General features: G+C 44.3%; 3 protein-coding genes across 4 annotated transcripts in view; 1 reads left to right on the forward strand and 2 right to left on the reverse strand.

The window, feature by feature from the left end:
* Positions 1-924, reverse strand: part of CEP76 (centrosomal protein 76) — a 28,135-nt gene extending 27,211 nt beyond the window's left edge. For both annotated transcript variants that reach the window (XM_077975382.1, XM_028837957.2), the window contains exon 1: positions 687-924. In XM_077975382.1, coding sequence (XP_077831508.1) covers positions 687-749 — 63 coding nt within the window. In that variant the 5' untranslated portion in view covers positions 750-924. The remainder of the gene's footprint in view (positions 1-686) is intronic.
* A 344-nt stretch (positions 925-1,268) lies between these two features.
* Positions 1,269-23,559, forward strand: PSMG2 (proteasome assembly chaperone 2). Its single transcript, NM_001193620.1, is given in 7 exon segments — positions 1,269-1,384; positions 5,022-5,193; positions 12,804-12,862; positions 16,390-16,508; positions 18,312-18,485; positions 22,325-22,445; positions 23,260-23,559. Coding segments are annotated over 7 exon segments (795 nt in total). The 5' UTR covers positions 1,269-1,327; the 3' UTR covers positions 23,353-23,559.
* The window catches only part of LOC114673711 (uncharacterized), a 55,371-nt gene continuing 52,820 nt past the window's right edge, over positions 23,103-25,653 (reverse strand). The window contains exon 6 of the mRNA XM_077975405.1: positions 23,103-25,008. The gene's annotated coding sequence lies outside the window, so the exon portion shown is untranslated. The remainder of the gene's footprint in view (positions 25,009-25,653) is intronic.

Below are 25,653 nucleotides of genomic sequence, written 5' to 3' on the forward strand. Positions count from 1 at the left end.
TGGTTCAACTTCGCTAATACCCACATGTTTCAGGGGTGAAGACACCCTGATATCTGCCGGGCGCGGAGGCTCACGCCTGTAATCCCAACACTTCGGGAGACCAAGGCGGGCGGATCACGAGGTCAGGAGTTCGAAACCAGCCAGACCAACATGGTGAAACCCCGTACTAAAAATACAAAAATTAGCCGGGCGAGGCGGCGTGCGCCTGTAGTCCCAGCTATTCAGGAGGCTGAGGCAGGAGAATCGCTTAAACCCGGGAGGTGGAGGTTGCAGTGAGCTGAGATCGCGCCATTGCACTCCAGCCTGGGCGACAGAGAGACTCCGTCTCAAAAAAAGAAAAAAACCCTGGTATCTTATAGCAGAATATAAACCTCCAAATACAACTTACACTCAATTGGACTTCCAGAAGTCGCTCGCTAAGCGCTTCATTCTCACGGCCGTCCTAAAACGCCAAAACGCTCGTTCTATCGCCCCAGACTCTTGCTAGCACCTGCTTGGCTCGTTTTCTCTCTCGGAGGCCAGGACGCCCTCCTCAAACTCAAAGCTCTGCCCACCCCGCGCTGCGCACCCCGCAGTCCTCGCTAGAGTCTCGGCAAGCAGGTGCCGCGGTCGGCCCGCGGCCGCCGGGCAGGAGGGAAGGGTCCTGGCTCGGCCCGGCGCTCTCTCCCAGCGCCCGCGACTCTCACCTTACTCAGCTGCTGGTGGATGAGCTGCTTCAGCTCGGAGGCTTTCTCCGGAGGCAGCGACATGCTGGCAGCCGGCGTCTCCCCGCCGCTTCTTCCCGCCTCAGACGCCCTAACTGCGCGGCCCCGGCCCGGCCAGGGAGCGTTAGGAGCGACTGGAGCACAAAGCGCCGCAGCCGTTCGCCTAGCGCAGCTCCCGGGGGACGCAACGCCGCGTCAGGCCGGCGGCTGACCTGGAACTGAGGCCCCGGCAGCGGCGGCGCCAACTGTTTTCAAACAGTGGCGGACAAACCGGACTCGGGGCTGGCCCGCACGCTGCCTGATCGTTTCCGCCCGGCGCGCCACCTCCCCGCTGGCCCCGCACCCCGAGACCTCAGCGCACCCCATCGCCTTGCTCGCTAGGGTCTGCGGAAGTGCCGCTCGCCCCGCTTCGCGGCCCCCCGGCGGCCTCTTTCTGCCCTCGGAACCGGCCTCGGAACCGGCAGTTAGCTGGACGGGCCCTCAGGGCCCAGCGCCCAGGGACTCGAAGGACCCGCCTGCGCCCCGCGAGGTCCCGGGGACTCGGGCTTCCGCCTCCCTGCTGCCCTCGTTCTGCCCAGTGTCACGCTTAGTCCCCGCTGGCCACCGCCACCCCCCCTGCGACCATGTTCGTTCCCTGCGGGGAGTCGGCCCCCGACCTTGCCGGCTTCACCCTCCTCATGGTGAGTCTCCGCTTGCGCTCGGGGCTCTGCCTCGCCAGGCCCCTGCGGTGTCGCCCCCCGACGCGGGGTGTTCGGCGGTGCCGGGAGAAAGAGGGCCCTAGTTTCTATTTCAGGTTCTCGGCCGGAAAAAACGGGGAGGTTGTAGCCGGAGGCAGACGTCCCAATAGAACCTTTGTCGGCTCTAAAACCAAACGTAGTCAAGTCTACAATTTGTAGTCTGTGTGTCCTGTAAAACGTGATGTGTTCGTACATTCTGGATACACCGTACTTATGTTGTGCAGGGCATCCTTCAGTTTTGTCCTAGAAAGTCTTTCTGCGACTAGTTTTAGATCAGTCTTAAGCTGGCATACTATCGTTGTTAACCGGAGAACTACTGATAGGGCAGTAAACGCTGACTCTTGCCGGTAGTTAGCAGTTTTATCGCTCTTCATATTCGTTCATTGTTTTAATAAAGTCTATAATGTGCGAGTATTAGAATAAGACTAGGTGCGTGCCTTCAAGGAATTTACAGTGTAGTTGGCAACATGTGTAATTAATAAGAGCAATAAATGCTAGGATAGCAGTTTGAAAGGATATGGAAAGGCCCTGAGATAATTGGGAGGGAAGGGACAGAGGGCTCGTTAAGAAAGGCTTCATAGGCCGGGCGCGGTGGCTCACGCCTGTAATCCCAGCACTTTGGGAGGCCGAGACGGGCGGATCTCGAGGTCAGGAGATCGAGACCATCCTGGCTAACACGGTGAAACCCCGTCTCTACTAAAAATACAAAAAACTAGCCGGGCGAGGTGGCAGCGCCTGTAGTCCCAGCTACTCGGGAGGCTGAGGCAGGAGAATGGCGGGAACCCGGGAGGCGGAGCTTGCAGTGAGCTGAGATCCGGCCACTGCGCTCCAGCCTGGACGACACAGCGAGACTCCGTCTCAAAAAAAAAAAAAAAAAAAAAAAAAAAAAGAAAGGCTTCATAGAGAAGGAAGTATGTAAAAGACGGAGGGGCTGTGGGCTGGGAGTAGGGGAAAGTAGGCGCTTCAGAAAGATAGATGTCTGTAACACAGTCACGTAAGCATGGGGGACTTGAAGCCTGCCAAGAATTTGGAATGACACATTGAGAGAGAATAAGCTGTAGGCTCTGTGAACCCAGAAGGCACCACTGGAAATGCACTCTTTGGAGTGGTGTAAGGCTGGAGAGAGCTGGAACTGTCATTCTTATTCACCACATATAAAACACACAGCCCCAGAGAAGAGTGTTTCAAAAAGGAGGGAGTAGCCATGTCAGAAGTAGCCCAGAGGTGTGTAAGGTGAAGAAAGCGTATGTTTGGATTTAGCGACATGTTAATGGTGGTCATCTGGACAGTTACCAGTGAAGTGGTGAAGAGAAAAGCCATATTGGAGTGGGTGAATGAATGGCAGAAAGCAAGTAAAGATTTGGGTTGTATTATATAGATATATATATCTCCAGTCATTAATTCAGAGACAGGCATGATGGCTCACACCTGTAATCCCAGCACTTTGGAAGGCCAAGTACAGGAGAATCTCTTGAGCTCAGGAGTTTAAGACCAGCCTGAGCAACATAGTGATACCTCATCTCTACAAAAAAAAATAATAATAATAAAAATTAGCCAGGTGTGGTGGCCTGCACTTGTATCTCAGCTACTCAGGAAGCTGAGGTGGGAGGATCACTTGAGCCCAGGAGGCAGAGGCTGCAGTGAGCTGAAATCATGCCACTGCACTCCAGGCTGGGTGACAGAGTGAGACCCTGTCTCAGAAAAAAAATTTTTTTAATAAGAGATAAAGTTTCTGCTTATGTTTTTGTGGGTGACTTGGAGAATTTTTGCTATGTAGAGACACAAGAAATGAGGCTGAGCTAGAGGGCTATGTGGGGTCAAGATCTTCTAGAATGAAAGATATTAGAGCATGTTTATGTACTGATGGACATAATACAATAGTGAGGAAGAGAAGGATGGTACAGAGTTTAACCCAAGTGTCAAAATTGTTGAGAAGGGAATTACAGGAGGTGACTAGGCAATTGGTAGGTGACAACAGTGAGAAGTGGAGAACATGCTGAGGGAACACCCTGAAGTACAGAAACCAAAGGAATTGTTGGAAGAATGCAAAGGAGGAGCTACATTAAAAGGATACTTTGGGGATAACCTCAATAAAAATTAGGCATGTATTAGATGTAGTTGGTAAGGGAATGGGAAAAAGTTTAGGTAGAGTGAATAATGTTGAACTTTTTTTTTTTTATTTGAGACGGAGTTTCGCTTTTTTTTTTGCCTAGGCTGGAGTGCCATGGTGCGATCTCGGCTCACTGCAACCTCCGCCTCCTGGGTTCAAGTGATTCTCCTGCCTCAGCCTCCTGAGTAGCTGGGATTACAGGCATGCGCCACCACACCTGGCTAATTTTGTATTTTTAGTAGAGACAGGGTTTTACCATGTAGGCCAGGCTGGTCTTGAACTCCTGACCTCAGGTGATCTGCCCGCCTCAGCCTCCCAAAGTGCTGGGATTACAGGCATGAGCCACCATGCCCAGCGCACTTTTCTAAAATACAAAATATGGAGACAAATTTGGGCAGAAGTTTATAGTTTTGGACTTGCAGAATGTGAGTTTCCTGTGACCTAACCATGTGGAGACATCATTAGGTTGTGGAGCTCCTACATGTTGTGGGATGTAGGTAGGGATTTGGCAGCTTTATTATTTTAAGTCGCGGGAAAAAGAGAGTTTGTGTGTGTGTTTAGTGTGAAAAGCTCACTTCAACGAATGAGTGAAGAGGCACTAATAAAGCAGATGGTAAGAAGACCCAAGAGAGCTTCTGTTCATACCTCGTAGTCTTTACACTTGCTTTCCCACTGCCTGGAATGGTCTTTCCCATTTCTCTGTATGGCTGTCTCCTTTACCTTTTTCAGGTCTCTAGTCTTTTGTCACCTAGGGTGAGTCTTTCCTCGATCTCTCTACTTAAAATTGAAATCAGCCGTGTACACACATCCTCGCACTTTGTCTTCGCAGCACTTACCGCTGTATATTTTACTGTTTGTTTTATTGCAGGTAAACCACTCTGGCTCGAATGGAAGTTCCATGAGGGCGTGAACTTTTGTTGGTTTATTTTCCTGCGTTCCCAGTGCCTAGAGCAGCAATTGACATAGCTGACGTTCAATAAGTATTTGTTAAATCAATAGTCTCAAAGGTGGAGGAGGCCCCAGCAGTTGTAGTTAATGAAAATCAGTATCTAGCCATGATGCTATGACGCTTTCAGTACTAATACTATGACTGTTGTTTTCTGTCTAAACTTTTTGAAGTGCTGCAACCAGTCGTGTTGGCTCACGCCTGTAATCCCAGCACTTTGGGAGGCTGAGGCGGGTGGATCACCTGAGGTCAGGAGTTTCAGACCACCCTGGCCAACATGGTGAAACCCCGTCTCTACTAAAAATACAAAAATTAGCTGGGTGTGGTGGTGCACGCCTGTAATCCCAGCTACCCAGGAGGCTGAGGCAGGAGAATTGCTTCAAGCCGGGAGGAGGAGGCTGCAGTAAGCCGAGATGGTACCACTGCACTCCAGCCTGGGAGACAGAGGCAGACTCTGTCTCAAAAAATAAAATAAAGTGCTGCTAATTTTGGTGACTTACTGAACATATTTTTTATAATTTCAGCCAGCAGTATCTGTTGGAAATGTTGGCCAGCTTGCAATGGATCTGATTATTTCTACACTGAATATGTCTAAGATTGGTTACTTCTATACCGATTGTCTTGTGCCTATGGTTGGAAACAATCCATATGCGACTGCGGAAGGAAATTCAACAGAACTTAGTATAAATGCTGAAGGTATGTAAGACTTTACCTTGTATTGTTCTGCTACAAGGTAGAGTTGTTTTAAGTTAGAAATAGACTTTATTGATAATTGTTTTGTAGCAAATGTTTACTTAGTGCCAACTTTGTGTAGAATTCACAACCCAATCACATTGTCCTATTCTTTTACATCCTGGTTTTAGTTGTTAGACTCTTGTAAATGGCAACTCTTATGAAGGTTGAGAATAAGATCATACTTGTGTTTTTTTTGTTGTTTTTTTTTTTTTTCTTTTGAGTCTTGCTCTGTCACCCAGGCTGGAGTGCAGTGGTGTGATCTTGGCTCACTGCAAGCTCTGCCCCCCGGGTTCACGCCATTTTCCTGCCTCAGCCTCACGAGTAGCTGGGACTACAAACGCCTGCCACTGTGCCTGGCTAATTTTTTATATTTTTTTAGTAGAGATGGGGTTTCACCGTGTAAGCCAGGATGGTCTCAATATCTTGACATTGTGATCCACCCACCTCGGCCTCCCAAAGTGCTGGGATTACAGGCGTGAGCCACTGTGCCCGGCCCATACTTGTGTCTTTTATAGAATTTAAAATTTCCTTTTTTTTCAACATGGATTTTTTTCCTTCTATTCTCAGTTTTATTTCTTGTTCTTACTGGTATGTGTAACCATCACTAATAATATGGAAAGGCAAAAAGAAGATTGCATTGGACTCAGTCCTGTAGGTTTAACATATGTTACGTCAACTAAGCCTCATTCTCTTAGTCATCCTCTTCCAGTATAGGATTCGTAATAATATGATATAGATAAGGCTCAAAGAGATTGACTTGCCTGATGCCACTAATAGGTGTAGGCTCTTCCCATACTGTAAATCTTTGTAATTCCTCATTGGACTATCAGGCTTGATTAATCAGGGAACACTGGTTATAATGCACCACAGCAGCTGGTGAGTAAGAGAAGAGCTCCTGTAGATCGTGAAGCATGGGAGCACCAGTTACTGCCTTTGATGGCTAACTGTTCTGGTGATCTTTCAGTCCTCTGTTTACCATTTTAAGGTCAAATCCAGAGGGATAGAAGAGCACAAAAGGCCTTTGGTGAATTGAAAGACAAATGAAGAAGCATTTTGGTTTTTGTGTCTTATTAACCATATCATTGTTCTTAGCTTACGATAATGAAATGTACATTTGAGAAATGACTTTATTATTGAACTCCCTACAGGACAGATGGCTTTGTCAACACAAGACTAAATTTTAGTTACTGCCTCAGAGGATAAAGGACTGTAAATGGTTAAAACCAGAATTCATGACTGGGTGCACTGGTGCACATCTGTAATCCCAACACTTTGAGAGGCTGAGGTAGGAGGAACACTTGAGCCCAGGAGTTTGAGACCAGCCTGGGCAACAAAATGAGACCCCATCTTTACAAAAAGAAAAAGTAAAAAATAAGCCAACCTGTAGTCCCAACCTCTTAGGAGGCTGACTTGGGAGGACTGTTGGAGCCTGGGAGGTTGTGGCTACAGTGAGCCATGATGATGCCACTGCACTCCAGCCTGGGTGACAAAGTGAGACCATATCTTAAAAAATGAAAGCCCCTAGAATTTGTATACTTTCCGCTAGTAATAACAGCTATCTTTTATTAAGTATTACTGTGAACTGAATGCCATGTACTTTTTTTTTTTTTTTTTTTTTTTTTTTTGATACAGAGTTTTGCTCTTGTTGCACAGGCTGGAGTACAATGGTGCAATCTCAGCTCACCGCAACCTCCGTCTTCCAGGTTCAAGCAGTTCTCCTGCATCAGCCTCCCGAGTAGCTGGGATTACAGGCATGTGCTGCCACACCCAGCTAGTTTTATGTTTTTAGTAGAGATGGAGTTTCTCCATGTTGGTCAGGCTGGTCTCGAACTCCTGAAATCAGGTGATCTGCCTGCCTTGGCCACTTAAAGTGCTGGGATTACAGGCATGAGCTGCCGCGCCCAGCCGCATTTACGTGTATTTCATTTAATCCTTACAACTGTTTTTTTTTTTTTTAAGACGGAGTTTTGTTCTTGTTCCCCGGGCTGGAGTGCAATGGCACAATCTCGACTCACCGCCACCTCTGCCTCCTGGGTTCAAGTGATTCTCCTGCCTCAGCCTCCCCAGTAGCTGGGATTACAAGCATGCGCCACCACGCCCGGCCAATTTTTTGTTTTTAGTAAAGACAGGGTTTCTCCATGTTTGTCAGGCTGGTCTCGAACTCCCGATCTCAGGTGATCTGCCTGCCTCGGCCTCCCAAAGTGCTAGGATTACAGGCATGAGCCACTGCATATGGCCTTACAACTATTTTGTAAGGTAGTTTTATATATAAGGAACTGTAACAAAATTATTTATTTATTAATATCTCCCTATATCTTACCCATATTAAAATTGGCCCAGTTTACCCCACAATGTTGCCCAAAGTTTAGTTTGTCCAAACCAGCACCTATAGTATGAGGAGACTTCAAAAAGTTTGTGAGAAAATGAACGAAAAGATAAAAACTATCAACTTTATTTCTGAACATCAGCTTCGTCAAGTTCAAGACACTTTTGTAAGCCATGATGGCAGCCATGTAGCCCATCCCTAAAGAACTGAGGGGCCTGGGAATTAAACCATGTCAGTGCAGTCTTTTTTACATTATTAATTGAAGAAAAATGGGTGCTCTTTGCAGATTTTTTAAGATTAGGAAACAAAAGAAGTCAGAAGCAGCCAAATCAGGACAAGGTGGAGGCGTAATGATTTCCCATTGAAACTTTGACAAAAGTGCCCTTGTTTGATGGGAGGAATGAGCAGCATCATTTTTCTGATGGACAAGGACTCTCGTGAATCTTTTCCAGTTGCTTTTCTGAGAAAGCTTTGATTGACTTTCTCAAAACGCTGTCATGGTAAGCAGATGTTATCATTCTTTGGCCCCCCAGAAAGTCAACAAGCAGAATGCCTGGAGCGTCCCAAAAAACTGTTGCTATGACTTCTACTCTTGACTGGTTCACTTTTGTTTGGCTGAACCACTTCTGCCTTGGTAGCCATTGCTTTGAATGTGCTTTTTCATCAGGATTATACTGGTAAAGCCACGTTTCATTAGCTACAGTTCCTTAAATATTTCAGGATCTTGGTATCACTTGTTTAAAATTGCCATTGAAAGCTGTGCTCTTGTCTGTAGCTGACGGGACACAATGGTTTTGTTGCTCATCGAGTGGAAAGTTTGCTCAACTTTAATTGTTCAGTCAGAATTGTGTAAGGTGAACCAATTGAGATGTCTGTGGTGTTGAAGGTTGTTTCTGCTGTTAATCGTCAGTCCTCTTCAATTAGAGCACAAATAGGATGAATTTTTCCTCAAATTGAGGTAGATGGTCTGCTGCTGTGGGCTTCATCTTTAACATTATCTCGTCCCTTCTTAAGATGAGTTACCCATTTATAAACTGCTGATTTCTTTGGGGCATTGTCCCCATAAATCTTTTTTTTTTTTTTTTTTTCGAGACAGTTTTGCTCTTGTCACTCAGGCTGGAGTGCAATGGCATGACCTCAGCTCACTTCTACCTTCGCCTCCCAAGTTGAAGCAATTCTCTTGCTTCAGCCTCCTGAGTAGCTGAGATTACAGGAGCCTACCAGTATGCCTGGCTAATTTTTGTATTTTTAGTAGAGATGGGGTTTCTTCCCCCCCACCCCCAGAGGGAGTCTCCCTCTGGATGCTCAGGCTGGAGTGTACTGGTGCAGTCTCAGCTCACTGCATCCTCCGCCTCCTGGGTTCAAGGGATTCTCCTGCCTCAGCCTCCCAAGTAGTTGGGATTACAGGCACCTGCCACCACGCCCAGCTAATTTTTGTGTTTTTAGTAGAGATGGGGTTTCACCATGTTGACCAGGCTAGTCTCAGTCTCCTGACCTTGTGATCTGCCTGCGTAGGCCTCCCAAAGTGCTGGGATCACAGGTGTGAGGAGCAACTGCACCTGGCCCCCATAAACTTTTTTATTTTATTTATTTATTTTGGTTTTTTTTTTTTTTTTTTGAGACAGAGTCTCGCTCTGTTGCCCAGGCTGGAGTATAATGGCACGATCTCAGCCCACTGCAACCTCCACCTCCCAGGTTCAAGCAATTCTCCTGCCTCAGCCTCCTTAGTAGCTAGGATTACAGATGCATGTATGACCACACCCAGCTAATTTTTTGTATTTTTAGTAGAGATGCGGTTTCACCGTGTTAGCCAGGATGGTCTCAGTCTCCTGACCTTGTGATCTGCCTGCCTCGGCCTCCCAAAGTGCTGGGATCACAGGTGTGAGCCACCATGCCCGGCCTATTTTATTTTATTTTTGAGATGGAGTCTTGCTCCATCACACAGGCTGGAGTGCGGTGGTGCGATCTTGGCTCACTGCAACCTCCGCCTCCTGGGTTCAAGAGATTCTCCTGCCTCAGCCTTCCAAGAAGCTGTGATTGTAGGCACTCACCACCATGCCCAGTAATTTTTGTTTTTTTGGCATAGAGTTTCACTCTTGTTGCCCAGTCTGGAATGCAATGCCATGAATTCAGTTCACTGCAACCTCCGCCTCCCGAGTTCAAGCGATTCTTCTGTCTCAGCCTCTGGAGTGGCTGGAATTACAGGCACGTGCCACCACGCCCAGCTAATATTTTGTATTTTTAGTAAAAAAACAGGGTTTCACCATGTTAGTCAGGCTGGTGTTGAACTGACCTCAGGTGATCCAACCACCTTGGCCTTCCGGAGTGCTGGGATTACAGGTGTGGACCCCCACTCCTGGCCTAATTTTTGTATTTTTAGTAGAGACAGGGTTTCACCATGTTGTCCAGGCTGGTCCTGAACTCCTGACCTCAGGCAATTCACCCCCCTCAGCCTCCCAGAGTGCTGGAATTACAGGTATGAGCCACCGCCCCCAGCCCTCATAAACTTTTTTTTTTATTTTTTTATTTTTTTGAGACTTGCACTGTTGCCCAGGCTGGAGTGCAGCGGCGCGATCTCAGTTCACTGCAAGCTCCGCCTCCCGGGTTCACGCCATTCTCCCGCCTCAGCCTCCCGAGTAGCTGGGACTACAGGCGCCCGCCACCACGCCCCGCTAGTTTTTTGTATTTTTTAGTAGAGACGGGGTTTCACTGTGTTAGCCAGGATGGTCTCCATCTCCTGACCTCGTGATCTGCCCACCTCGGCTTCCTAAAGTGCTGGGATTACAGGCGTGAGCGACCGTGCCCGGCCCCTCATAAACTTTTTTAAGCATCAGTGATTTCACCATTTATCTACCCAAGCTTCACCATAAATTTGATGTTTGTTCTTGCTTCAGTTGAAGCAGAATTCATGTTGCTCTGATAGGGGCACTTAATGTCTTATCCTTCTTAGTGCCTCAAACCAGAGCCTTTTCAGGTGTGTTATAGCAAGTCAGTACAAGTTTATTTTGGTGCAAAATGTTTTCATAAGTACACATTTTCTGTGAACTTTTTGAAGACCCCTCATATATCTGATGGTCGTGCTGTGCCCTTGAAATCTTTTCTACTCTAGAGCAGTCCCTTTTTTTTCCATCACAAACCGATTTATTGAAGAAAAGACTGGGTGTATTGTTTTATACAATGTCCCACCTTCTGATTTGTCTGATTACGTCGTCCTGTCATTTGGCTTGTTCTAGCCCCTGTATTTTCTGTAACTGGAGTTAGCTCTAAAGGCTTGATTAGATAAAAGGTTAATGTTTTGGGGCAGAATACATAAAAGGGGTTGTTGCTTTCATAGTGTATCACATCAGAAGAAAAAAGTACTAGGAAACAGGAACCTAACAACAAAAAGAATTACATAGGCCGGGCACAATCCCACGCTTGTAATCCTAGCACTTTGGGAGGCCGAGACGGGTAGATTGCCTGAGCTCAGGAGTTCGAGACCAGCCTGGGTAACATGGTGAAACTCGTCTCTACTAAAATACAAAAAATTAGCCCATTGTGGCGGTGTGCACCTGAAATCCCAGCTACTCGGGAGGCTGAGACAGGAGAATCGCTTGAACCCAGGAAGTGGAGGCTGCAGTGAGCCGAAATCACACCATTGCACTCCAGTCTGGGTGGCAGAGACTCTGTCTTAAAAAATAAACAAACAAAATTAGCCAGGCATGGTGGTGTGCTCCTGTAATCCCAGCTACTTGGGAGGCTGAGGCACGAGAATCACTTGAACCTGGGAGGCAGAAGTTGCAGTGAGCCGAGATTGCACCACTGCACTCCTGCCTGGGTGACAGAGCAAGATTCTGTCTCAAAAAAAAAAAAAAAGAATTGTATGATACACTGATGAGGAGGGTATTGCTATTACCGAAGAAGTGGTAGCTTACATTTTAAAAAGCTTAGCCTGCCCACCCCCTACAGATACATTCTTTTCAAACCTAGGTCTGTTGAATTAGACTACATGTGTTTGTCACAGATAGGTTAGAGGCTGAGTAATCTGTGCCTTAGTCTCTTTTCCCTAAATTTATACCCCTTTCCCTAATTCCTAAACTTCCTTTGGACTGAATATACCTGGTGCTTGGTAGATTTGCTGAGTTCAGCATACCTCCTAGTCACACCACATCATGCCAGCCATAGGAGACAGTCTCCGAAAGACCTGTAATAGTAGAAACCTGATCCACCAAAGGATTTGCCATTATTTGCAATCTGTTTATAGTAACCAGCACTTACCCCTTAGTGCAATAGTAATCCTGTGTCCTTAGAGACTGTTTTGTCCCTGACTCAGACAGGAGCTTCTCATTCCTTTTTTTTGAGATGGAGTCTCACTCTGTCGCCCAGGCTGGACTGCAGTGGTGTGATCTCTGCTCACTGCAAGCTCCGCCCCCCGGGTTCACGCCCTTCTCCTGCCACAGCCTCCTGAGTAGCTGGGACTACAGGTGTCCGCCATCATGCCCAGCTAATTTTTTGTATTTTTTAGTAGAGATGGGGTTTCACCGTGTTAGCCAGGATGATCTCGATCTCCTGACCTTGTGGTCCACCCGCCTTGGCCTCCCAAAGTGCTGGGATTACAGGCGTGAGGTACCGCACCCGGCTGCTTGTCATCCTTAGAAGTGAAGTTGGGCCGGGAAGCCTTAAGCATCTCTAGAGTGGGCCCCTTGTAGAATCTCATGAAAGCTATGGATCCTTTTCCCAGAAAAAAAATGCAAACACATTGACTCACATGACGTTTTCTATTATTTCAGATCCTTTAAAAAGTTCTAAGGAACACACGTGTACCTATTTCAGGATTTTATTACATGGCTAACATACTCCTACCTTTTACTGTTTCTTCTGTTAATCCCAGTGAGTGTTGCTGTTCTCTGGAGACAAGAGGGAAGAATATCAAAAGCCAAAAAGTTCAGTTTTCTTAAGGATGATTTTAGTTGTCACGATACCAGAAATTTTCAGGGGATAGTTAAAGTCAGAAAAAATAATTTTTGATACTTTCTTAGAGTTAACTTTTCAGAAATGAATTGTTCCATAGAATAAAGCCCACTGGCTCATTTTAAGGTACTTCTAAATTGTCTTATTTTAACCAGATGACATGTATGTTCTGTATTTTAATTATTGAAAATATTTAAATGCAAAAGGTATTATAATTCAATTTTTGTTTTTTATCATAATAATTTCAACTTGCATAACTTCACTATCATATGATTTCCTTTTCTTGTTTTTGTAGTATATTCATTGCCTTCAAGAAAGCTGGTGGCTCTTCAGTTAAGATCCATTTTTATTAAGGTTAGTATGTTGTAGTTTGCCTTTTTGTTTATTAAAGTGTAATGAGAAAATAAGTAACATTAGGAATTAAGATTCAAAAATTACTGTTTTTACCGTGTGTACAGTTATGAAGATCTGATTCTATAGAGAAATAATCTTATAATGTTTCAGATGTGTTACTGTCTTTTCATGATTATATAGAAAGGAAGTAGGACTTTTATCTTGAGTGTTACATATTTTCAGTTCGGGTAACATTGGTGAAAAAATGTAAGCATATTAATATTAGAGGTTTTTTCCATTTGTATTACATTTCAGCTGGTGGCATCTACATATAAACTGTGTATATATCAAATTATATATATGTCATAAAATATTCTGAATCCGACTTCTTTCCTCCTCCACTGCTACCACTGAGTCCAAACCACTGTCATCTTCATGCCCGACTCTACTCTTGCCCAATCTACCTCTCGCCAACGGCAGCACTGACGATCCTCTAAACCTACACCACATCACTACTCTCTTCGAAACCCTCCAGTAGCTTCTCCTCACTCAAAATTGTGATCCAGGAGAAGGGGCTTGCTTCCTAACGCACTGTGACACCAGGTTTTTGAGAAAAGAAAGGCTTTATATTACAGATTGACTCCCAAGGAGACAGGAGTCGAGCTCAAATCTGCCTCCCTGTGCTGGCTTCAAGGCAGTGTTCTTATTAGGAAAGGTTCAGAGGTGGATTCTGAGATGAGTGGGTTAGCGATGGAAGGAAAGGGTAGATCTGGTAAGTCCTTGGGCATGCACGGTTATCTTTTCATGCTAACTCATAGGGCCCACGTGCCAGTTCAGGGGAGTGAGTATGAAACGTGGCAATGGAGAGTCAGCTTGCGACCCCAGCAAGCTTGTTCTCTGCAGACTCAACTTGGCCATATTGGTTCCAGCCAATTTCAGCTGGTTCTTTTATCCCATAAGGGAAGGAAGTTTCAGTATTTTATCAAGTAGTTTCTTATCTGCTACCCTGCAAACTCAATAATTTCTTTTTTTTTTTTTTTTTTTTTGAGACAGTCTCCTCTGTTGCCCAGGCTTAAGTGCACTGATGTGATCTCAACTCACTGCAGCCTCTGCCATCCTGGGTTCAAGTGATCCTCCCGCCTCAGCCTCTGGGATTACAGGCACACGCCACCATACTGGTTAATTTTTGTATTTTTAGTAGAGACAGGGTTTTGCCATGTTGGCCAGGCTGGTCACCAACTCTTGGCCTCAGGTGATCCACCCGCCTTGGCCTTTCGAATGCTGGGATTACAGGTGTAAGCCACGCCCAGCCCAAACTCAAGAATTTCTGTTAGTCTTTGGTTTCTTTAACTCTTTGGGGATGGTTTCAAATTCACAGCCCTTACTGTGGCCTATGAGGCTCTATATCTGTGCTAATACAGTAGCCAGTAGCCACATGTAACTATTTACAGTTTAATTCATCAAATTTAATTTAAAATTCAGTTCCTCAGTCACTACTCACGTTCCGAGTTCTCAGGAGCCCCATATGGCAAGTAGCCGGCAGAACAAGAGTCCTGCTCACAGGGAGCTCTGCCAGACTGCTGCTCTGCGGAGCCTGACCTGCAGCCACACTGGCCTCCCTGTGTTGTTAGACATTAAGCTCATCCTCAGTCTCTCCACTCATTTCTCTGCCAGAATTCATTTTCTTGGAGACTCAAATGGTTTGCCTCCTTTAGTGTTTTCTTAAATGTTCCCTCATCAGAAAGGCCCTCTTCAACAATCCTTTCTTCCTTTTTTTTTTTTTTTCTCCTTGAAACAGGGTCTCTCTTGCTCTGTCACCCAGCTGGAGTGCAGTGGTGTGATCTTGGCTCACTGCAACCTCTGCCTCCCAGGCTCAAGCCATTCTCTGACCTCAGCCTCCCGAGTAGCTGGGATTACAGGCATGCACCACCACACCAGGCTAATTTTTGTATTTTTTGTAGAGGTGGGGTTTCACCATCTTGCCCAGGCTGGTCTTGAACTCCTGAGCTCAAGCAGTTCATGCTTCAGCAAATGCAATGGCGTGATCTCAGCTCACTGCAACCTCCACCTCCCGGGTTCAAATGATTCTCCTGCCTCAGCCTCCCGAGCAGCTGGGATTACAAGCATGTGTCACTGCACCCAGCCAATTTTTGCATTTTTAGTAAAGATGGGGTTTCACCATGTTGGCCAGGCTGGTCTCGAACTCTTGACTTCAGGTGATCCGCCCACCTTGGCCTCCCAAAGTGTTGGGATTATAGGAGTGATAGGAGCGAGCTACCATGCCTGGCCCAGAGCCTGCCTCTCGTAACCGCTATACTAGACTACCTTCTTATTTCAAAAGTTAGCCTGCATTGCTTACCTGCGTTTTAAATTTTATTGAATAGTTATTTTATGAGCAGTCTTTGAAAAATTTTCATAAAGTGGGCTCCCCCTGAAATTTTATAACCCACATTCCAGATTTACCAGCTGTGAACGTCTTGCCATACCTGCTTGATCTCTCGCGATGTGTGTACACACAGTTTCCTTCTTCGAAACAATCCAGAAGTAGGCAAGCAACATCATCATGTGTCACCCCTACATACTTCCGCACACATCTTTCAAGAACAAGGACACCATGACCACCCCCAAGAAAACCAGCATTTTAATGAATTTATTCAGGAGTATCATCCAACATACTCAGATTTCCATAGCTGTTCCCAAAATATCCTTCAATTCTGGATCCATTCATGGTTCACAGGCTGTATTTGACTGTTACATCTTTTTAGTTATCCTTCAGAGTAAAACTGGCCTGCCCCGCTTTCTTTCTTTACAATATTGACTCCTTTGAGGAATCGGGGCCAGATGTGGCGCGTTCTCCATTCATCTGATTGTTTCCATGTGACCAGATTTGGGTCACAAATTTCTGGCAAGAACCCTTCACAGATGGCCGTGTATTGGTTATTAGGTAACGATAGATTACTTAAGTAGAGAACTGGGAAGTTTTCCTTTGTCCATTACAATAGAATTTTTTTGAAATCTGGATTCCTCATGACTCATTGATTTTCTTTTTTTTTTTTTTTTTTTTGAGACAGAGTCTCACTCGGTTGCCCAGGCTGGAGTGCAATGGCACAATCTCGGCTCACTGCAGCCTTCACCTCCCGGGTTCAAGTGATTCTCCTGTCTCAGCCTCCTGAGTAGCTGGGATTACAGGTGCCTGCCATCATGCCCAGCTAATTTTTGTATTTTTCGTAGAGATGGGGTTTTGCCATGTTGGCCAAACTGGTCTTGAACTCTTGACCTCAGGTGATCCACCTGCCTCCCAAAGTGCTGGGACTATAGGCGTGAGCCACCGTGCATAGCCATTGGTTTCTTAATTATAAAGATGCATTAGATAATTCATTGCTGTTTATCATTCACTTTCGGTTTAAGCACAGTAAGTGCATCTGAAAGTAATTTCAGTATATATAAATTATATATCGTTTTTGCATAAAGTTGATGAAATAGTATATAGAATGTTGGTATGCTCTAAGACTAACTTTTAGATTTTATTCTCTCAATGGTGTGCAAAGTATAAATCAAAGCCATTCTGTGAAAAACTGCTTTCCTGGGTGAAAAGCAGCGGCTGTGCCAGAGTCATTGTTCTTTCGAGCAGCCATTCATATCAGCGCAATGACCTGCAGCTTCGCAGGTATGTTCCTGCCTCTGGAAAGTTATTTTTGATATGGTTTATACTATGATAATTTCTCTATTAAAAGGTTGAAATGAACTTTAAAAGCCACGTAGATCCTTACCTCTTCTCGCTGGAGTTTAGAAAGAGGTGGGTAAGAGAAGGTCAGGAGATGGGAGGGAGTACAGTTAGGCAGATCTTTTCAGTTCCTGTGAGCTTAGTAGAGTTGGGGGATGGGAAAACATCGTGTAGAGAGAGATAGTTGGGGAACCATGTTTTTAGTGTTTCCTGTCACATGCATAGCAACATCACAGCTCAGCTAATTTAAGAGAATGAGCAGAAAAGGTACTCAGATTTATTGGTTGATAACTTTTGAAAGATTAATATTTCAGTTATTTCCATATATGCAACCATTTTTTTTAAAAACATTTACTTTTTGTAGAGACAGGGTCTCACTGTGTTGCCCAGGCTGGTCTCGAATTCCCGGGCTCAAGCAGTCTGCCTGCCTCAGCCTCCCAAAGTATTGGGATTGCATGCGTGAGCCCCCTGCACCTGGCCACATGCAACCATGTGTATTTGCAGAAATCCACTTGCCTAAAGTGTAGCTCCCTGGCACATCAGAGTGAGTTCTTAAATGTAAGACAAAGTATCTCACAAATAGAACTATAAGCTACCATTATCACATAAAGTTGGTAACATATAGAATACTCATACTCCAAGATGTAGCTTTTATTTATGTATTTTTGAGACGGAGTCTTGCCCTGTCACCCAGGCAGGAGTGCAGTGGCGTGATCTCACCTCACTGCAACCTCCACCTCCTGGATTCAAGCTATTCTCCCGCCTCAGCCTCCTGAGTAGCTGGGATTACAGGTGCCTGCCACCACGCCAGACTAATGTTTATAATTTTAGTAGAGGCTAGGCTTCACCATGTTGGCCAGGCTGGTCTCGAACTTCTGAACCTCGAATTCACCTGCCTGGGCCTCCCAAAATGCTGGGATTACAGGCATGAGCCACCGCGCCCATCCCCAAGACGTAGCCTTTTTTTTTTTTTCTTTTCTTTTTTTTGAGACGGAGTCTCCCTCAGTTGTCCAGGCTGGAGTGCAGTGGCGTGATCTTGGCTCACTGCAAGCTCCACCTCCTGGGTTCAAGCGATTCTCCTGCCTCAGCCTCCCGAGTACCTGGGACTACAGGCGTGTGCCACCATGCCTGGCTCATTTTTTGTATGTTTAGTAGAGACGGGGTTTCACTATATTGGCCAGGTTGGTCTCGAACTCCTGACCTCAGGTGATTTGCCTCCCAAAGTGCTGGAATTACAGGCGTGAGCCACCGCACCCAGACCCAAGATGTAGCTTTTAGATCATTTCTTTTTTATTATTTTTGGGATGGAGTCTCGCTCTGTCACCGAGTGCAGTGGCGCAATCTTGGCTCACTGTAACCTTTTTAGATGGTGTAGATCATAACTTTTATCACTTATACACCTATAAAATCAGGATGAAAAAATACCAATAAGCCAAGAGTTACCTTTCAAAATGAGCTAATTTCTAGAACTTTCACAAAAGACATTATAGGCTTCATGGCGAGGGAAGAAAAGCTGTGGGAAATTTTTGCAGTGGGCTTGCCTAAGTATTTCTATCTTTTTATATTGTCTCCCAGGTAAGTAAGTAGCAAATCAGCAATATTTTTTACTTAAGTCTGCTGAAACTTGTGTTTTGCCTATGCAGCAGAATATATGGAGACCAAGAGAATTTTAGCTAAAGAACCAATGTTTGCCTTAGAGTTTGTATTTGTGAGTTTTTAAAAAGTTAACTATATGATTATTTCTAGTACTCCCTTCCGGTACCTACTCACACCTTCCATGCAAAGAAGTGTTCAAAATAAAATAAAGAGCCTTAACTGGCAAGAAATGGAAAAAAGCCGGTGCATTCCTGAAATAGATGATTCCGAGTTTTGTATCCGCATTCCGGGGGGAGGCATCACAAAAACACTCTATGATGAAAGGTGAGTTTGTTTGCCTGTTCATTTGTTTTCCACTTTACTTAAAAATGAAATTAATGCAGTGAGCCGAGATCGTGCCACTGTACTCTAGCCTGGGTGACAGAGCAAGACTCCGTCTCAAACAAACAAACAAACGACGAAATTAAGTCAGGGAATGTATTGGATTACTTACTGAAACTTTGAAAACGTATTTATAAAACTGGTACTATTTTAGAGCTCTTGCGTTTAGGGAAAAGATTTAAACTTGGTTATAGAAGAACTGGTTTCTAAAAAGCCATATTTAATGCTTTATTTTGTGTAACTTTTTAGGGATTCTGATACTTATTCTTTGCAAGCTCTACAGACACACTTTTTAAAAATGTGGTAAAATACACATCCTGCAAAATTTACATACATTTATCATACATGTTAACTATATTTAAGTGTACAATCAGGTGCCGTTAAGTAATTCACAGCATCTGTGTCCATCAGCACTGTCTACTTCTAGAACTTTGCCATCATATTAAATTTAAAAATCTGTACCTGTAAATAACTCCCAACTTTATTTCTGTAAAATTGGTGTTGATGTTCCCATTTTCATTTCTTATTTTAATAATTTGAGTCTTTCCTTTTTTTTCCCTAGTCAAGCTAGCTAAAGATTTGTCAGTTTTGTTTTTCTTTGAAGAACCAGTTTTGATTTTGCTGATTATTGTTTTTCTATTCTCTATTATTCTATTATTCTCTATTATTTCTCTCTTATCTAATCTTTATTTTCTTCTGCTCGCTTTGGATTTGGTTTGCTCTTCTTTTCTCTTTCCCAAGGTGTAAACTTAGGTTATTGATTTAAAAGTTTTTTTATTTTGTACTGAATGTGTTTACAGCTGTACATTTCATCTTAGCACTGTGTTTACTGCATGCCCTATGATTTGACATGTTGTGTTTTCATTTTCACTCATCTCAGTATTTTCTCATTTCCCTTGTGTTTTTGTTCCCTGTTCCTCTCTTGTCCCCCTCACAAACACTTACCTCCTTTATATTTTTTATTTTTTTTATTTTTTTGAGACGGAGTCTCGCTCTGTCGCCCAGGCTGGAGTGCAGTCGTGTGATCTCGGCTCACTGCAACCTCCGCCTTCCAGGTTCACGCCATTCTCCGACCTCAGCCTCCCGAGTAGCTGGGATTACAGTTCTGTGCCACCACGCCCGGCTAGTTTTTTTTTGTATTTTTAGCAGAGACGGGGTTTCACTGTATTAGCCAGGATGGTCTCGATCCGCCCGCCTCGGCTTCCCAAAGTGCTGGGATTACAGGCGTGAGCCACTGCCACACCTACCTCCTTTCTAAGAGTCAACTCACCCTTCACCTCCTGTCTGCAGCCTTGCCTGTTCCTGTCTTCTAGACAAGGAAGTTGCCCCTCTGCACTCCCACTGCGCTCCACCTCTTCTATACTTTGTTGCACTTACTTTACAAATCAGTCCTCCTAAACTTTAGCTTCTGACCATGACAGAGTAACTGATATCAGACTTGCCCTCCTGCCGTAAAAAAAACAGGAACCTGACAGAATTTATGAAACAACTGTTGTCCAGACATCGGACTACAGGCAGCACACAGCTGTTATCCCTAAGAGAAGGCAAATTTTAAAAGTCTACAGTTGCCCAGCTTTCTGCTTGGAGATACTTTCCGGACTGCAGCACAGGGAGCGGAACCCAGGCAGAGCACAGTGGTCTTGCTGAGTGGAGGAAATGAGTTCAGACTACAGGGAGGCTGAGGCAACTCGAAATACAGGGCAGAGAATCAGAGGGCAGGGGTGGTGCTCATTAGAGTCCGGGGGTCTGTCTCCGTGGGTCTTTTTCTGAATTCTGAGCCATAGGTATAGGGTGAAACTGAGTCCAGGCAAAGAGCAGCTTCTGGATAGCTATAAGCTTGCCCACAAAGTTAGCAGTGATAAACAGAAAATACTATAAAAGTTAGACCTACTCAGCATCAGACATTCGGGAAATGGAGATTTTACCCTAAAGAAACAATATTAAAATATTCAGTTGTATCAACCAGAATAAAATAGTTCCAAATAAAAAAGTAATAAAATAGTCATCCTCTGCCTTTCTTTTTAACAGAAGGCCAGGGGGTGATATTGAAATGATTATCCCACAGTGTGTTACAAACTAGTAAGAGGCGAGATAAGTGAAGAGCATACCCCTGCACTTTCCAAGTTAAAGCCTTGAAAATGCAGGCATAGCCTGGGAGCCAGCCTTCTCCAGGTGAGAGCCTTGCCTAAGGCCATCACAGCAGAGGCATTTAGGAACTGGAATTTTCTGAGCCATCAGAGCTCATGGTGGTTCCATACAAAGATTGAGAGCCCCTAAGGTATTTGAGAACCAAGTACTGGGCTAGTGTGAGTGGGGCTAACAATTTCTACTTTGTAGTTTCTAGAGACAGATAACTGTGGTAAGTTAGCCTGGTATCACCTGCGACTTCCGAACGTACACATCAGAGTCTCCTCAGTGTCTTAAATCCCTTCCTTAGAACTCTGCTCACTTTTATTTCTGTAGCTCTCTTCTCTGTCAGTCTTGTGCTTTCAAGTTTTGGCATGGCATTTTTCTCATAGTTCTTGGTTTTAGGGTGTTAGGAATAATTTTTGTGTTTATTGGCAAGCAGGAAACTTTTTGCATTGGTATATCTCCATCTCATCACTAGCTTGAGGTGTTTATAGTATGATAGGAGACTATGTTTTGGAGTTAGAGAGACCTAAGTTCATGTCCCGTTTCTGCCACTTACTAGATACAGAACTTTAGGCATGTTAACTATGTATTCAATTTTTGTTGTTGTTTTGTTTTTGTTTTTTTGAGACAGAATCTTGCTGTGTCTCACGCGGTTCTCCTGCCTCAGCCTCCTGAGTAGCTACAAGTGCACGCCACCACGCCCGGCTAATTTTTGTATTTTTAGTAGAGACGGGGTTTCACCATGTTGGCCAGGCTGGTCTCGAACTCCTGACCTCAGGTGATCTGCCCGCCTCGGCCTCCCAAAATGCTGGAATTACAGGCATGAGCCAGCGCGCCTGGCCTGTATTCAGCATCTTTAAACCTGTTACCTCATAAGAGTAGCTAACACTTCTGTCATATTTACTGTGTGGTCACTGTTTTAAGCATTTTGCCTTCACTACCTCCTTTCAACCTCACAACCACCTGTGAAGTAGGTTCCATTATCATCCCCCTTTTATAGATGAGGAACACCCCTGGTTAAAGTAACTTGCCCAACATATCTGGTAAGTTGAAGAGCTAGAATCTGAATGCTGGTGTCTGTCCTTGTTCCCGTTATTCCAAACTGATTCTTTTATAAAATGGAGCTAATTAGAGCTTCCTCAGGATTATTACAGGGATTGTCATAAAATTTGCAGATAATGCTTAACACATAATAATCACTCAACGTTTTTGGAAGAAGTAGGAACTTTTCTTTCCTTTAATGATTCCATTCTCTTCCACAGTTTCCCTCACTGCTTTAGATAGTCACTAGGTGTTATTTTCTTTCAGTCTCTGCTGTGGTGCTTCTGAAAATCACTGTCTTCTGAAGTAGGTTTGGGGAGTAGATCAGAACATACCTTATCTGCTGTAGCCAAGGACACAAAGGCAGCTTTTTCATGCAGCCGTGGGGTGAGGCATGATCATGCATGTTCCCCAGTGGGTGTTACAGGGGCCTGCTCTCACAAGTAGAAAACTTTATGTAGGGCAAAGGGAGATGATAAGTTATCTTATAATGTGGCGTCTTTTCCTTACCCAAACCAGGCAGGTTATCATAGCTGTGAAAACAGACACACTAGAATCAACCCTTGTACCTGTGAAAAAATACTGATTCTTATTTTTATTTCTTGTAGCTGTTCTAAAGAAATCCAAATGGCAGTTCTGCTGAAATTTGTTTCAGAAGGGGACAACATCCCAGATGCATTAGGTCTCGTTGAGTACCTTAATGAGTGGCTTCAGATAATCAAACCACTTGTAAGTTTTATTATAGCCTAAGCCTCTTCTTTGGTTGTGTGTATTCATTAACTTGCATTTTATATACTACCTAAGTAGACCAAATAAGTGAAGGTTCATATTAAATATAGACATACCTTTACATAAAATTTAGTTTAAGGTGAACTTTTGAAAATTAGAGGACAGTTAACCAACCTATTATTTACAGTTGTTTCATTAAAGCTGACTTTCCAAAAAGGAAAATCCTTAGTTCTTCATTGTACTTACTATTCATGTTAGATTAATTATGCCAGACACAGTCTTGCAATAATAAACAAGCCTTCTGTGGAATTCAGGAATTTTTTTAGGAAAGTAAAAAGTACTGCTACATGAGCAATACTCTGGCTATTGAATAAATACTACAGTTGATGTTTTTCTCTATTGTGAAACAAGAGCATTACACCCAGGGAAGTGAGTCAGCCTTTAGGCATAACAGAACACCTCATAAGGCTGCTTTATAAGGTGGGTAACTAGCTTTTTAATTCATGCTTTTGTAAGAACAAATTGATACAAATCACATGACACTGATTTTTTTTTTAATACCATATTCTTTTTGAATGTGATTTTCCATAATAAACTTCATCTGCAGCCTTTCTGGCATATCTTTATAATTTGGAATTTAAAGAAATTTATCTTCAGTTGACATGAAGACAAACTTTATTTTTCCTTAACAATAAAACCGGGCTATAAAAGTGTCAGCCAAAAGGAACACAAAAGGAGAGTTTTATAATTCACTTTAAAAGGAGATCTGATGGTAAAAGTTTAAAGATAAAAATATTTTGTTCATCAATTACAGAGCGATGACCCCACAGCATCTACCTCACGGTGGAAAATACCAAGTTCTTGGAGATTACTGTTTGGCAGTGGTCTTCCCCCGGCACTTTTTTGATCTGTTTTCCGTTTTATACCTTATACCCAGAACACTTACTACCAACACAACAACATTCTAGACAAAAAAATCGTATGATCCGAGAATGTATTAGGAAATTACCTTCGCTGTAATGTCAAAGGAAAAGATAAAGGATCTCTTTGCCATGCTTTTCATCCTATGCAACAAATGTGAATTTTGTACAATAAAATTTTATTTCCTAAGTAATTTTCTCTTAAATGTATTTTTTTTAACTTTCAGACTCTGTATTAGCTTCCTAGTTCAGCTGTAATCACCACAAACTTAGTGACACGCCAGTTTACTTTTTTAATTAATTAACTAATTAATTTTCATTGTGTATGTTAAGTAAAATGAGACGAGGTCTTGCCATGTTGCCCAGGCTGGTCTCAAACTCCTGGGCTCAGGCAATCCTCCTGCCGTGGCCTCCCAAAGTGCTGAGATTACAGGCGTTACACCACCATGCCCAGCCACAAATTTGCTTTTAAATTCTGACTTCTGAGTTCTGGAAGTCAGAAATCCAAAACTGGGTCTGACAAGGCTAAAGTTGAGGTGATAGCAGGGCAGTGCTCCTGAGGAAGGCTTTAGGGAGAATTTGTGTTCTGCTGTTACCAGCTTCTAGAGGTTGCCATATTCTTTGGCTCATGGGCCCTTGCATCTTCAAAGCCAGCAGCTTAGCATCTTCAGATCTCTCACATATAAAAGGACCCTGTGATTGCCCTGGGCCCACCCCAATAATCCAGGATAATTTCCCCATTTTAGAAGAATTTTAATCAAAATAATAAAAATGGTTTTCATTTTCGAGTGCCTGCTGCATACCAGTCACTGTTCACCCCTAATCTTTGGGATGTACGATTTCACTGACCTCTGTGCCTTGGCTTTCTCATCTGTAGCACAGGCGCTACCCAGCACTCCGTAAAGGTTTCCTTTTGTTATGTAAATCATTCTGGATTCTGTGACCTTTATCTGTTTCCATTTTGGTTAAAATATGAAATGGGGGTTGACATCAGCAAGATGGCAAAATAGGAAGTACCAGTCCTCGTTACCCCACAGAGACATCAATTTATAGACCAAGATGCCAGAAACCAGTTAAGTTGCAGTATCCCCACCTGGTGAGTGCAAAATTAAGAACAGCCACGTTGAAATGAGTAGGAAGAGTCATTTCACTTTACCCCACCAAGGATGACAGCCCAGCATGACGGCAAGAGTACACCAGCTCCTGGCTTTTCCCTGGGTTGAAGGGGGCAGACTCGGGGCGGAGGGGGAGAGAAGTGGAGAAGGTTGGAGCATGTGACCAAGATTCTGGCTCTTTCGTCTTGTCTGACTTCGAATACTGACAGAACTGGCATCCTTTGGATGCCTGGGGTCTGCTAAAAGCACATGAGAGTGGAGGATAGCTTGCCGTGCCACCAGAGCCTGTAGTACCACAGACAGGCCAGGGTGGCTGGACGCCATCAAGAGAAATCACCCAATTTGCATTTTCTCTCCCAGGAGAAATGGAACTTACACACCAGCATTCCAGCTTTTTGTAGTGCCGCCCAAGGGACTGTTGCCCATCTCATCTAACTCGGGAGCTTATAGGAAGCTGTCGTGCTTTGCCAGAGAGCCACTGAGAACAAAGGGGCAACTTGCAGCTGCAGCTCCAGAGAACGTGCAGTTCTGAAGATAGACACCAGAGGGAGCAAGAGATTACAAGATGAAAAACCAGCAACCTTTAGTTGAAAAATAACACAGTACTAAAAAGTTGAACTTGGAAAAACATTTAAGAGGTTCCAGAATCTCTACCTGGGCTAGTTGGTGAAGGTCTCCCCGGTACAAAGCCAGTATGCAAAGATTGGGAGTGGCCGAGTGCAGTGACTCACACCTGTAGTCCCAGCACTTTGGGAGGCTGAGGCGGGAGGATCACCTGAGGTCAGGAGTTCAAGACCAGCCTCACCAATATGGTGAAACCCCATCTCTACTAAAAACACACACACACACACACAAATTAGCCAGGCGTGGTGGCGCGCACCTGTAATCCCAGCTATTCGGGAGGCTGAGGCAGAATTACTCGAACCCAGAAGGCAGAGGCTGCAGTGAGCCGAGATCATGTCACTGCACTCTAGCCCAGGCAACAGAGCGAGGCTGTCTCAAAAAGAAAAAGAAAACATGAAGCTCACTGGCAAAGTAAATACAGACAAATGCAGAATCCTTCAGGACTATAATGGTAGTGCACTTTTAATTCTGGTACAGAATTTACAAGACAAAGCATAAAAATAACTGTAACTGGCCAGGCACGGTGACCCACACATGTCATCCCAACAC

Source organism: Macaca mulatta, chromosome 18 (assembly GCF_049350105.2).
Source record: "Macaca mulatta isolate MMU2019108-1 chromosome 18, T2T-MMU8v2.0, whole genome shotgun sequence".
NCBI classification, from domain to species: Eukaryota; Metazoa; Chordata; class Mammalia; order Primates; family Cercopithecidae; genus Macaca; species Macaca mulatta.